Consider the following 14,989-nt stretch of genomic DNA (forward strand, 5'->3'; position numbering starts at 1 on the left):
GGTTGCTAAAGCAACGCTGCAGTCCTCAGTTTAATGCAATTGAAGAAGGGACCCGCAATGTCTCCTGTCCACGTTCTCCTGAGATGCTGCCCGTCCCGCTGAGCAGCTACAGCACTTTGTGTGTTTTTAATGCAATTTGTTTAGCAGCTTATGGTCAAAGTAGCGGCGGAAGTGACGCGTGGGACATTTGCTACAGGATGTCGGGCTCCGGGTCGGGGCGGGCGCGTGCTCCGGGTCGGTCGGAGCGGCGCCGCTCGCTGAATGTTGCAGCTTCCACCGGCCGCTCCTGGTTATTGCCGACCGGCACCTCTGCTCTGCTCTGCCCGTCTTCAAACATCCCAAGGCCATTCGCCGGATTGGAAAGCTCCAGCGGAGAACAGCCCTGAAGGAACTTTAACTTCCATTTCTTCCACACACCCCCCTTCAATCTTACCTTAAAATTGGAACAATGTGAGGTTTTACTGTATTTTAAGAAAAATTAAATAGGGTATCCTATCCAACATTAAAAATGATATTTGGCCCAGTCAGTTGTTAAGCAGTTGAATTGGAAAGCGGTTATTCCAATGCTGTTTTTAAGGGGGTTGTGTAGTTGGATGCTGTTTCTCAAAATGAATCGGTGTTTGACGTAGATTCCATGAACGCTCAGTGTAATTTGGGTTAATTATAGTTTTCTTTCCATTGATGAAACCGTTTTTCCAATTGCTTTCAGTTATATAGGGTATGGACCATAAATATTTTGTGTAATGCCCATTTAAAAAAATATATATATCGTATGTTCGGTTTTAAAGAAAGCAACACCAGTTGGCGAAATGGATTTTCATAGAGAAATAGAATTTAAAGTGGGCGACGACCTTTGATCAGAACACGATGGACATTCCTAACTTTTCGTCACCCTGCAACTTTTATTCTCCACATGTTTGCCGGACCCGAATTTTAGCAGCGTTTTTTAAAGTTTTATTTTGGATTTCCAAAACTTGCAATTTGCGTTTTGGTAAAATGGACTTGAATGAAACATCTTGGAGTTGCTGTCCTTAGTTGATGATTTATGCTGTTTCCACGGAAACTTTCTAAGTAAAATCTGTTGAACCTTCATATTAATTTCAAAGACGCATCTCATAGATTTAGTGTTGATACTGGTCTTATAGATTTAGTGTTGATACTGGTGAGAAAACTACCTGCCATCAACAACTCTGGAGCTGCCCGAAATGTTTGATAAACTTAAACGTTCACCAAAAAATCATACATTATGTCATTTTCTATTCTTTGAACATGGAAGGTAGTTAGAATACAATTCAAGTTCTTCATTATTACAACAAAATAAGCAATTTGACATAAAGTTTTCTATTTCCTATTTACCATGGCTAATATCAGTGCGTCGGAAGTCCATAACATTTCCAATTTATATAATTATATCCATTTACTTATTCATAATCAGCATTACAATTAGAGGGGAAAAGTCACTCTATCTTAAAGTTGATTGCAACCATCTGTGTTTGCTTTTTTTCAGCTTTCTAATATCTACAGTATTTTGCTTTAAGGTAGAGGATTCAAATGTGGTGAAGTCACTGCCTTAATTTTGTTTTACCATATCGAGAAATCTAAATAAATGAAATCAGTACTTCCACATAGTTATGTCAAATGTAAAATATGCTGTAATTAGATTGGTAATGTTAACCTAAGAAATGCATTGCTATTGTTTGGAGATTTGTAATACTGCCCTGTATTTTGTGGTTCCATTGGAAAAGACACTTTTTTTAATATGAATTCAAAGCTGATTGAATTTTGTTGCTGTTGAGCACTCCCATGTGATATTGATGGTTATTTTAGGAAGAAATGTCTCTTTGTTATAGTGGACATGATATTGATATATATTTTCTTGTTTTCTACATAGGTTACAAGGACTAAAATTAGTATGGCGAACGTATCAACAATTGCTGACTAAACATCCCTGGAAAGTCCAAATACTGACTGCGGGTAATGTATTGTAATGAATGTTGGCCTAATTTCAGTTTCAGCAGAGTGATGCAAGATCTCATTGCGTGGTACAACACAATGGGCCCTGCAGCCCACCATGTCTATACTAATCATTATACTTCTTGATATTTGTCCCGTTTACCCACGTTTGACCCAATTCCTTATTGTCTTCAAGTACTTGCTAGATGCTGCTTAAGTGTTGTGAGAGCACTTCAGGAATCATTTTCAGATTCTAGCCATTCTCTGTAAAAAAAACTCCTCATCAGATCCTCGCAACATTATCTCGCATTAACTGTGCATTCTTACTTCAGATACACCCACCTTAGGAACAATATTCTTACCATCTTCCCAGTCTATTCTCATAATTTTGTATACCTCTATCAGAAAACCTCTTGGCCTTCTCTGCTCCAGGAAAGTCAAATACAGCCTATCCAATCTCTCTTCATACCAATCCAGGCAACATCCCAATGAATCTCCTCTGTACCCCTCTGGAATGGCACAATACCATCAGGTGTGACGTACCCAATATTTTATAAAAGTGTGGAAACACAAGAGACTGCAGATGCTATAATTTTGTGCAAAACGATAAACTGGCAGAGGAATTCAGCATACCAGACAATATCTGTGGAGGGCGATGTTTTGGTTTGGGACATATCTTCAGACTGATGGAATAGAGGAGAGAAAGCTGGGAGACAGAGGTGAGGTGAAGGAGTTGGGCAAGAACTAGCACAAGATAGGTGATTTGTGGTGAGGAAGTAGGTAGTGACCAAGACTAGCGAGGTGGTATAAGAAAATTACTGCAGATGCTGGTACAAATCGAAGGTATTTATTCACAAAATGCTGGAGTAACTCAGCAGGTCAGGCAGCATCTCAGGAGAGAAGGAATTCCTTCTCTCCTGAGATGCTGCCTGACCTGCTGAGTTACTCCAGCATTTTGTGAATAAAAGACTCTCCTCCCCTCCCCCCCACTCCATCTCCCTCAACCCCCCCTTATACTCCCTCCTTCCCTCCCTTCCCCTCCCTCCTTCCCTAGGAGATAGATTTAAACTTTAAAATGTGAATAACTTTAAAAATATAACACCGATTTCAATGGTGTTCCTTCTCTCCTGAGATGCTGCCTGACCTGCTGAGTTACTCCAGCATTTTGTGAATAAAAGACTAGTGAGGTGGATGCATAAGGCATGTGGAATCAGATAAGAAGGAAGATGGGGTGTGACATGAAGAATCAGAGGGAGAAATAGTGGGGGTGGAAGAGAATGGGGAGGGAGGACAGGGAAAAATGGAAAATGTGGTGCCCGGTGTAGGGAGAGGTGGAAGATGTGCAGATGGAGAAGGGGAAGGAACTGGGCAATTGGGGCAGGAGAATGGAAAGAAAGGTGTGCATGGAGGTGGGGGGGTTTACATGAAATTGGGGAATTCAATGTTCTTGCTGTTAGGTTGTAGGCTACCCAAACAGAATACAAGTACTGTTCTTCCAGTTTGCGTGTGCCCTCACTTTGGCAGCAGAGGAGGCAGTAGAAACGCTGGTTTGGAAATGGAAAGTGGAATTAAAATGGTCAGCATCCGGGCATTTATAAAGTTGTAACAGGACATCACAGTTCTTATACTCTTAAGCATCCTGTATGCTTTCACCACCCTATCTACATGTACTTCCACTTTGTAGGATCTATGGACTTTAACCCCAGTCGTGTTCATCTACACACCCTTACTATTTATTGCATGTTGGAAGTGGAAAACAAAAACTTAGTGAAAAGCAGTCATTTGAAGGATCTTTTCAGACTTCACCTTTTTAGTATAAAGCTTGCAGAAATCTGGTTCTGACATGCGAAAGGATTTGTTACTGTGCTTTCAGCTTTTAGTTGCAGATTTGAAAGTCAAATAAAACGGCTAATCTGCAGTGATTTCTGTAGCTCTACTATGTACTTCTACTTCTGTAGATCTACATTAAAATGTTTCTGATTTTCTGTGTATCTCAGTGTGACCTAGTTTCACACATTAACAGATTGCCAAGAAGATGAAAAAAGATTGAAACTTAACTACTCCATGTTCTCCAGAGATGTTGCCTGACCTGCTGAAGTACTCCAGCACTTTGTCTCCTTTCGTAAACCATCTGCAGTTTTTTGTTTCTACGAGTCAAACTCAGACTCGATACAAGCGTTGCACGCTTTTCAGAAAAGTAAGCTTCATGATCGTGGTTTTAGATGGAACTAGACCAAGTGGACCCGTTGGGCCCAAACCTCTCCTGCATTGGTGCAGGGCCCAAACCTCTCCTGCATTGGTGCAGCACCCTCCCCCCCACTCCATCTCCCTCAACCCCCCCTTATACTCCCTCCTTCCCTCCCTTCCCCTCTCTCCCTAGGAGATAGATTTAAACTTTAAAATGTGAATAACTTTAAAAATATAACACCGATTTCAATGAAACTTCTTCCATTAGCACCAAAGGGACAACAGTGAGTAAGGTGGGCTGTAGTTCAGGAACAAACAAACAAACAAACAAATGAGAGTTTTAGTATATAGATTATAATTAAACAGTTTCAGCAGGGACTAGAGGAAAACGTTACTTTCCTTAAAGGAATGGTAACGATTGCAATACTTCAGAAGAAGAATATGAGTGGATAAGACTGCTGTGACTTCTAATCTAATTTTCGTAACTGATGTGGATGTGTGGATTCACAAAAATCTGTGAAACATCAGAATAGAGTAACTGCCAAAAGTACATCTTGTTCTTGCTTTCTCAACAAAATTAGTCAATGTAATGGAAGTGAAAGGGAACAGCTCCCTCTGGGCATTCTAGATTATAGAATCATCTTTGGTTAAAATATTATTTTACTCACTCCCTATTCTTTACCTGCCTCAATGCTAACATTATTTTTTTATAAGTCAGAAATTCATGCAATCAAGGAAATGTAATGATGGAAAGCAAGGAGATGGCGGATGAATTAAACAGATGTTTTGCACTAGTATTTGCAATGTATAATACAAGTAGCTTCCCAGAAACATCTATAAAGTTGGAACATGAAACAAGATGCTGGTTTACACAAAATGACATAGTGCTTGAGTATCTCAGAGGATTACTCTCCCTATGTTGAGAATTGGAAAGGAGGGAGGAACTTGGGGAAAGCTACAATCATCGGTATAGTGGTCCTAAGCATGTTGTTGATGCTGCAGGCTGACAAGTCTCAGATCCTCGTAAACTTCATCTTAGGATCTTTTTAAAAAAGGTTCCCAATGAAACGGTTTAAATTTAAATTCCTAATGAAACGGTTTAAATTTAAATTTTCTAAAATACCCTAATTCTGGGAAGGCTCCATTTGATTGGAAAATAGCAATTAGAATTCCTTTGTTGAAAGAGGGAAATAGAGAGCAGGTAACTGGATTAGTTAGCTTGAACAAAACAAAGTGCTGGAGGAACTCAGCGAGTCAAGTTGCATCTTGGTAGCGAATAGACAGATGACGTTTTGGGTTTGGACCCTTCTTCAGGCCCAAAACCTAACCCGTCTATTCCCACCACAGATGCTGCTTGACCTGCTCAGTTCCTTCATTCCTTTTTGTCAAGATTTCAGCATCTGCAATTTCTTGTGCCTCCACATTTGTTAGCTTAATGTCTGTTACGGGGAAAATGTTAGAAACATTTATTAAAGATGTTATTGCAGGGCACTTGGGATGATTTAGGGTCATTGGGCAAAGTCAACATGTTTTTATGAAAAAATAATATTTGACCAGTTTAATGTTCTTTGATGTAATTGGCTGTAGATAAAGGGAAGTTGGCAAATGTACAGTTTGATCCAGAAAGACTCTGATCAGAGACTGCATCAAAGGTTGTCATAGAAAATAGAAACTCATAGTGTAGGAATTAACATATTGATGTGGGTAGAAGATTGGCACAGTAAACAGTAGGTTTAGATCTTTTTCTAGTTGGCGAGATGTAATAAGTGGTGTGCCGCAGGAAGTGGTGCTGTGACCTAATGTTATTTACAATTTGCATAAGTGACTTGGCTGAAGCACTGAAGGTATATTTGCTAAATTTGTTGATGCAAAGATAGGTAGAAAAGTTAGTTATGAAGAGGAAAAGAGGGAGACAGGTTAAGTGAGTGGACAAATATCTGACATGAAGTAAACTGAGGGCAAGAAATTTGGTAGGAGAAATAATACATGTTAGAATAGTGAGAGATTGGAGTAATTTGGTTGTTCCAGTGCATGATTAACCAAATTATTAGCGTTCAAGTAACAGGTAATTAGTAAGCATAGTCTTAACGTTGGCTGGGCAGGAGTGTAGAGCTATGATTACAATTGTATCTTCCTTAATCTTACTGAATGACAGCTGGCTTGAACAGCCTGGTAACTGACTGGCAAGCAGCCATTAATTAGAGACGGTGGAACTTGAAGGGAGGTACCAGCAGAAGATAGACAAGTGATTACAGAAATTATAAAAATATTGTATAATAAACCAATATCTTTAAGAATAGGTCTGTAAATAAAGAGTGAAGTTAAAAGCAGTTTAGGATCGAAATGTTCTGTGCGGACAGAAGGTAATTTCATGCACAAGCTGGTTTCCTATGAAAACAAGTATAAGTGCTTAATAAAATATAAATCCATCGGTCATCCTTATTACTAAATGGTCTGGGAGAATAATGTAGAAAGGATGGATCGGGTGGTTAAATTTTAAGGCATTGGGAAGGGTACAAAAGAGATTTACTAAAATGGTGTCAGTGGTGAGATGCCTGAGAATTGTGGAGAGATTAGAGATGCTGTGTTCTCCTTAAAGAAGGCAAAGTTAGATAGAGATGTGACAAATGAACACTTTTGATAAGGTACACACACTTGACACGAGTTGATAACCATAAGACACAATGGTCCTTTTCACCACACCAGCCTCTGCACCAGCATAATCCATTGGCTTACTGCAACTTGCCTGGCCCTCTGAGATTTTCAGCGGTTTTTCCCCTCTCATCAACCCCTTTCTGCTTTCCACAGGTACCACTCTCTCCATGACTCCCTGGTTTATTTGCTTACCCAGGCATTTTCCCCAACAACTGTAGGAGGTGTAACATCTGTCCCAGTACCACCTCCATCTAGACACTTAAACAGGCCTAACAGGCAAGACAAAATTCATCTGTACCTCCTCCAACCAGGGCTACTGCAGAGTGGGTGACCACTTTGCTAAGCACCCACATGAACATTGCATTCTCCAATTTCAGGTAACCTGACCTCTCCCCTCTTCTACTCAGCCCCTCCTACCCCTTTCTCCTACTCTACCCAGGTCCTCTCTCTCACAAACACCTCATTCCAATATCACCTAGCCCCCTTGCATCCAGTTCATTCCCCTCTCCATTCCCCAACTCCATATTCACTGTTCACTTCTATTCACCATCCTTCCCTCATTTGGTTCCACCCTTTCTTATCAGATTCCACCACCTTCAGTACTTTGGTACCTGCACATCGCCACCTACAACCTCCATCACCCTTTCCTCCCCACCATTTGTTAATCACCCCTCTTCACATGGATCCACCTATTGCTTTCCAGCTCTTGCCCCATTCCTCCCCATCGCCTCTATAAACTGGCTATTTCCCCTTGACTCTGCCCAGATGAAGGGTTTTAACCCAAAAGTTTCAACTGTCCATTTCCCGCACAGATGCTCCGTGGTCTGCTGTGTCCCTCGACAGATTTTTCTTCCAGATTGCTGCTATCTATAATAGATTGTGTCCTCTTGTTAATTTGTTTGTTAACACTAGAGGGCAAACCATCTCAAGTACTTTTGCTGAACAGATATTTCAACTTAAAACTGGGAACACTGCTAATTATTGGAATCAGCAATTAGAATCTGCAGATTGCATGGCATTTGAATCCATGCTTCATTGTGGACAGGTGTGTTGTTACATTAGATGTACTAGAGTGAATGATGAAATAAAAGGCATTCTTGAGTTATTGAACTATTGTCATTAAGTGTAGAATCATTCAGTAAACTTCATTTTTGGCTGTGGCTATGCAAAGTTTTATAGCTTAGCTGTCACTTTATTATCTCTTTGGTGGCAGGACGTGTGGTGGAACACAACATGATGTGGTAAAAATCCCCGTTATTCCACAGATCCTGTTGTAAAGGATTGCTCTAGGAAAACGGCACTCTGTAATTTTGTTCACTGGTCAGTGGAAGGCAGAGGGTGAAGACCACCAAACACAGATTCTGGACGAACAGCTGGGGAAAATTACCAGCTTACTGACATGGCAGTGGTTTCTGTGCTTTTCAATACCCAGCAAGAATCGTGTAATGGAGCATCATTGCCTTGCCGCAGAAAGTTTGCTGCACCTTGTCAGAGTGCTCCAATGAACCGGATTTCCATTGCAAATGATCCTGTGTCTATTTGAGAAAAGGCCTGGGCAAACTGTACTTCGCTTAATATCAGTAAAGCAAAGAGGACATGTTGGATGAAACAGCAGGTCATGTCTGTGAAGAGAAAATTACTTAAATTCGTAGTAATGTGTGCAAATATATTTTTTTTGTCATGCAAAGACATTTTCCCATCCCCCCACTTTTCTCCCACACTAAGAGGATACCAAGTTCAGGTCATGGCCTGTACTGAGTTAACTTTGACCGGGACAACAGTTGATGGGCCCAGCACAGTAAACAATAATCAACCTTCTTTTGAAAACATTCAATGTTTAACAGATTACGTGCGTACAGTTTCAGATGCCTTTGATTTCTTCTTTTTATTGTCACAGCCTGGGTAATAATTGCTATTATTGTCTCCCTTCTGGTGATTTAAGTTAAGCTTTGCACAAACTAGGAATCACATTTTAACCTGTCTCAATTTGGTTTCAGTTTTTTGTAATTCTCATCAGTTATGACATATTACTTAGAAACCATCACGGTGGGTTGGGAGGACTTTATTTGCTCTATGTTTTCCTTTTTATTGGTATTTTGATCTTGGTAATTTGAAATAAAATTAATTGTCATTGTTTGATTTGTTCAATTAGATTGGTTGAGCTTATAGGACTTGGTATTACAATCCCTACTGTAATCGGCACCTTCTTAATCTCTTGAGTGGGGGTAGGGGTAAAGACTTCATTGGGGTCATCAGATGGGCACCCTCCTTCCTTGGTGTTTCGTTGATAGGCCCACGACACCTCCAGAGAGCTCAATGGTGATACTTGACGTCCCAGGTGCGCTCCCCTCCATTTTTACCCCTGTTGCTGGTCATTTGCAGCCCAGTTGGAGTCTTTCCTCTTCAGCTATAGCCAGTTGCTGCTTCGCTCGGCAGCCTCTGACAGCGACCTGACAGCTTGCCGGAAGGCCTGTCCTCGGACTCCCATTCCCTTCAGGAGTCTGGTTGTTGACATGGCTACAAACCCTCTACCACCAACCTCTACAGGGAGCACCTGGGCATGCCAGCCGTGTTGTTTTGCCTCAATAGACAATAGACAATAGGTGCAGGAGTAGGCCATTCAGCCCTTCGAGCCAGCACCGCCATTCAATGCGATCATGGCTGATCACTCTCAATCAGTACCCCGTTCCTGCCTTCTCCCCATACCCCCTCACTCCGCTATCCTTAAGAGCTCTATCCAGCTCTCTCTTGAAAGCATCCAACGAACTGGCCTCCACTGCCTTCTGAGGCAGAGAATTCCACACCTTCACCACCCTCTGACTGAAAAAGTTCTTCCTCATCTCCGTTCTAAATGGCCTACCCCTTATTCTCAAACTGTGGCCCCTTGTTCTGGACTCCCCCAACATTGGGAACATGTTATCTGCCTCTAATGTGTCCAATCCCCTAATTATCTTATATGTTTCAATAAGATCCCCCCTCATCCTTCTAAATTCCAGTGTATACAAGCCCAATCGCTCCAGCCTTTCAACATACGACAGTCCCGCCATTCCGGGAATTAACCTAGTGAACCTACGCTGCAAGCCCTCCATAGCAAGAATATCCTTCCTCAAATTTGGAGACCAAAACTGCACACAGTACTCCAGGTGCGGTCTCACCAGGGCCCGGTACAACTGTAGAAGGACCTCTTTGCTCCTATACTCAACTCTTGTTACGAAGGCCAACATTCCATTGGCTTTCTTCACTGCCTGCTGTACCTGCATGCTTCCTTTCATTGACTGATGCACTAGGACACCCAGATCTCGTTGAACTCCCCCTCCTCCTAACTCGGCTGCTATGTCTGAATACTTCAGGCATTTTCATTCATGCGCCTCACCAACTGCAGCCTCCCAAGGCACAGTTAACTCCATGATGTACAGGGACTTCTGTAAGGTTGACCACAAGATCAGGTCCGGCCTGAGATTAGTTATGATGATCTCTGGTGGAAATATGCGCTTCTGATCTAGATCAGCCTGCCGGGCAGTGTCCAGGAGGGTCGATTCCTTTCTTGCAAATGGCTTCTCTGGAAGTTGTCCTGCTCTTACAAAATGGGTGGTTTTCAAGAAATCAGGCATTGGGGGAGGGAGGGCATTGGTGGTAGTTCTCCTTCCTTCCAAGGTAATCGCCAGCTGTCGCAGGACCTAATTGTACCTCCATGAGCAGCGGCCTTGTGAAAGACTGGTTTTGCAACCAGTGAGGATGTGCCTTAATGTTGCTGGGGTTTGGCAGAGAGAACATGATGGATCTTCTCCAAACCACTGGTTCAGGTTCTTGGGTGTGGGAAGAACATCGTAGGAGGCTCTGATGATGAAGCTAAGACAGCTTCCTTCCATCTCCCACAGATCCTTCCAGTTAAGCCTATGATGCTCCAGGTTTTCCCAGGTAGTCCACTGGCCCTGTTTGGACTGTGAGACTGCCTTTGCGCATCTCTCTGCCTCCTCTTGCTGACGGATCTCAGCAACTACCAACTTTCTTCTCTGGATGGATGTTGCCTTGTGCCATGTGGGTCGACTTGTCCCAAGTCCAATCCCACCTCTTCCCTGCTGCACCTGTCCTACAATGTCTCTGTGCCTGAGAGCAGATTTTGCTTGCTGAACAGCCTCCGATGGGGTCCACTTCCTCCCAGTTGCCAGTCTGGGAGCAGCCGCTCGTACCGCATCATCTTGAGACTCGGTCAGGGTCATGTCCAGCCTCACTTTGGTGCATTTGTATTCTTCTGTGAGGCTAGAGACAGGCAATTCCAGAGCGCTGTGTCCATACAAGCCAATATTGCTGAGGCAACGCGTGAGTCCAAGCCACTTCTTGACGTATGAACTGACTGTTCTCTCCAGCTTCTCGACTTTGGTGATGGGGACCTCGTAGACCGTCAGAGGCCACATCAGATGGGGGAGCAATCCAAACTGCAGGCACCACAGTTTCAGCTTGCCAGGAAGCATGGTCTTGTCTATGCTGGCAAGGCCTTTGATGGTTTCTTCCCTCAGTTGGTCACACTGGTGTGAGTCTTTGAGGCTTGCATTGTACCATCGCCCTAAACTCTTGACTGGCAGTTCTGACACCATCGGAATGGGTTTTTCATCAATGAGGAATCTGTGGTCTACGATTTTTCCTCTAATGACGGATATGCTTTGGGATTTGCTGGGTTTCAACTTCATCCGGGCCCATGTTATGTTCGCATGAAGCTTTTCCAACAGGCGCTTGGTACATGCAATGGTTGAGGTCAGGGTGGTCATGTCATCCATGTATGCATGAGGTGGCCGCTCCCAGACTGCAGCCGCTCTCCACCTACGACCCACTTGGAAGCTCGGATGATCACTTCCATCGCCATGGTGAAGGCTAGTGGGGAGATGGTGCAACCTGCCATTATTCCCACTTCCAATTAGATTCAGTGGTTTAGTTTGCCAAAACGTTTCAATGTGGAGCATATGTAATATTCACCCAACATTTGCAGCTTTGTGCTGCTGCAAGTAAGAATTTCATCATTACATTTCAGGACATATAAAAATAACAAATTTTGACTCTCGCTTGTCTTGACGGCTACAGAATGATGTATGTCAGGTACATATGTTAGGAGAGATTCATTGAATGATTAATGTTATAAAATGTCAGCACCATTTCACTGACAACATGCAGCTCTTGAGCCTGTGTTTACAGAAAGTTATATTTATACTTTTTTCATTTTTTGAATGAATAGTTTCCCAATGGTTCTAAATTTACCTTTCTTGTTAAATTTATTTGGGATTTACTCTTTGTGCACCATTTACTTTATTTTCTAAACATCTGAATTTATTCTTATTAATTTAGCTACTTGTATTAGTTATCTTTTCAGATGGACACACCAAATAAAAAACACTCCATTCATCATGTCCATTCCAGTTCAATTAGATTCTGGTGATTTAAAAAAGCCCAACATCACTGAGCCCATATCCCTTAATTTCAGTCTTTCAAAAACGCTATTGATCCCTGTCTTGAATATACAGCAATCCCTGTTTTTAATGGACCCTTTATTTTGGTTATAGTGGATGGACCTGCCAATGCCAACAACGACTCGCACAGCCAGCCGGCTACTTACAGACGTGGCTCGCAAAGTGCATCGGTGAACCCTTCTTCACCCACCTCACAGACCAATTGACGGGGCTCTTGTTGCGGCTCACGTTGTAGCCCCTAGGGATAGCATGTTCTTCGACGCTGCCATCGACAGGGCGTGTTTGATCACTGTGAGGATCCCTCCCCTTTCACCAGCTGCCGCTTCTTCCTGTTGGTCGTCGCTTTGTCCGTTTCCCCCCTCCACTGCCGCCGCCGCCTCCTTCCATTGCTCTGTCCACTCCGCCTCCTCTCCTTGAGTCGCCGACATCATCCACCTTGAAAGATGTCTGCGGAGGAGAAGAAGGCAGCGGTGGAAAAGGGTGCAGCAGAGTGAACAATGCAATAGGAGGAGGAGATGTTTGTGGAGCGGGGAGCATACAAAATCACAGGCGACAGAAAGAAGTGGCAGCAGGCATGAGGGGAGGCAGGTCCATGGTGACAGAGTGCATCTTGTCATTGGCAGTGGCCTGAAGAAAGTGCTGTCCCCAGGGGCTACAGCGTGAGCTGCAACAATAATTGCATCAACCGGACTGTGCAGTGGGTGACAAAGGGCTTGCTGGTGCAGACCAGTGGCATCGGTGCCTAGTTTTAAGGCAAAACAACACACAGTGCTAGAGTAACTCAGCAGACCGAATCAATCTGAAGAAGGGTCCCACCGTCTCCTATCCATGTTCTCTTGTGATACTGGCTGATCTGCTTAGTGTGTGGGTGTGTGTGTGTGGCGGTGGGGATGTGGGTGTGGGGGGGCGGGTGTGGGGGGGCTGTGCGCACGGTAGGGGGGATATTTCTGGGGGTGGGGTGTGGGGGGGGTTGTAGGTGTGGGGGGTTGTAGGTGTGGGTATGTTGAACTGGCATGGGGAATTAAGTCTAAGATGAGAACTTATCTCTTCTAGTACCTGAATTCATAGTGAATTTTACTTTGTGATTTTTGTACATCCATATTCTACAGCATGTCATCTCTTTTGAGATCTTTCCTCATTATTAAATAACAGGAAGATTTTCAAAGAAGGTTTCATGCACATGGATAAGTTAGATACTAAAGATTTGTCAGAACCTAATGCTTCAACCAATTGTAGGAGAAAGAGTAAGCAGCAGACAGACTTTTGTTATCGACTGCAGCTCCTTACAAAGGAAACAAAACTTGGTATTTGAAAGTTTTTGCCCATTAAATTTTCTTCAACTTTTTATTAGTGTTTATTTGTTCTGGAAATTGAATGCTATTTCATTATAGTCAAATCTCTCTTCATTTCTACAAGTTTTTAATAGATCAATCCATCTCTAAAAGAGCAACATGTGTTGGTTTCTGCCTCAGAAGGCAGTGGAGGCCAATTCTCTGAATGCATTCAAGAGAGAGCTAGATAGAGCTCTTAAGGTTAGCGGAGTCAGTGGGTATGGGGAGAAAGCAGGAACGGGGTACTGATTGAGAATGATCAGCCATTGATCACATTGAATGGCGGTGCTGGCTCAAAGGGCCGAATGGCCTCCACCTGGACCTATTGTCTAGTACGTACAGCAAGCTACAAACTATAAAGAGCTGATGATATTTTCTGCCATTCAGATGTAACTTATAACTAATAGAGTCTCCAATAAAACTGTGCCAGAATTGGCTGTAAAATATTCTGAATGTGACATCAGAAGCGACTAATGTCAAGATAAATTGGAAAATTTGTGTAAGTAGTCCAAGTCCAAATGTCAGATACTGGGACCACGGAAAAATAACACAAACATCTTTAAAACATAAGTAGCGCTGCTTCAAATCATAAATCATGTCAGAAATAAAAATAGTCAAATTTGTAATAAAATGAATGCTATTGCTGGAAACATTTGATAAGAAATCTTTTTAAGTTTAAAAAGTGGAAGATAATAAATTGTTCAAAGTATTTGATAATAAGGATGAGGCTAAATGTGGGGATTATTTTATTTTGTATTCAAAATAGCAAGGATAAATTAGTTCAGACAACTGAATAAAATTCATAATAATATCTTCAAACCTCATTTAGAGGTAGTTTTGCTGTAACATTTTTGAAAGATGAAGTTTTGTATACAATCAAACTCTTTAAACTTAATTTTGTAGCGTTACTGTGGCCTCTGGAATATAGAGAACTATTTCAGAAGATAACTTTCAGACATGTCAAGGTTCTGTTCGAGAGAATTGTACTAAATAAACGCAAATATCGTCCTACAGCCCATACAGGTGAGGCAAGAGTTCATCTGCACCTCTTCAAAACTGGTCTTGTGCTTTTGATGCTGTCATTGTGGCCTAATCTTGAATGGATGAGGCAACTGTTTTGCAGAACACCTCAGCTATGCCTACAACAGCTATCTCAAACTTCCAGTTGCACATCATAACTTTCCTTCCCACTCCCACACCAACTGTGTGTCTTTGGCCTTCCCCATTACCGTGGAGCCAGAAATTGGAAGAACAACATTTCATATTCTACTCTGGTGGCTTACAGCCCAATGATATGAACAATTAATTTTCCAATTTCAACCCACACCCCAGTGCCCTCCACCCACCCACACACGCACACCTTTCCACCTAGTGTTCCTCTCCTTTGTTCATCCTTCCCATTTC

General features: G+C 42.5%; 1 protein-coding gene across 3 annotated transcripts in view; it reads left to right on the plus strand.

Moving 5' to 3' along the window:
- The first annotated feature begins 200 nt into the window (after positions 1-200).
- LOC144593598 (mitochondrial inner membrane protein Mpv17-like) overlaps positions 201-14,989 on the plus strand; it is a 37,178-nt gene continuing 22,389 nt past the window's right edge. For all 3 annotated transcript variants that reach the window (XM_078399420.1, XM_078399421.1, XM_078399424.1), the window contains exons 1-2: positions 201-450; positions 1,892-1,974. In XM_078399420.1, the coding sequence (XP_078255546.1) occupies positions 449-450; positions 1,892-1,974 (85 nt within the window). In that variant the 5' untranslated portion in view covers positions 201-448. The remainder of the gene's footprint in view (positions 451-1,891; positions 1,975-14,989) is intronic.

The sequence above is a fragment of the Rhinoraja longicauda genome, chromosome 5 (genome assembly GCF_053455715.1).
Source record: "Rhinoraja longicauda isolate Sanriku21f chromosome 5, sRhiLon1.1, whole genome shotgun sequence".
In the NCBI taxonomy this organism is placed as follows: Eukaryota; Metazoa; Chordata; class Chondrichthyes; order Rajiformes; family Arhynchobatidae; genus Rhinoraja; species Rhinoraja longicauda.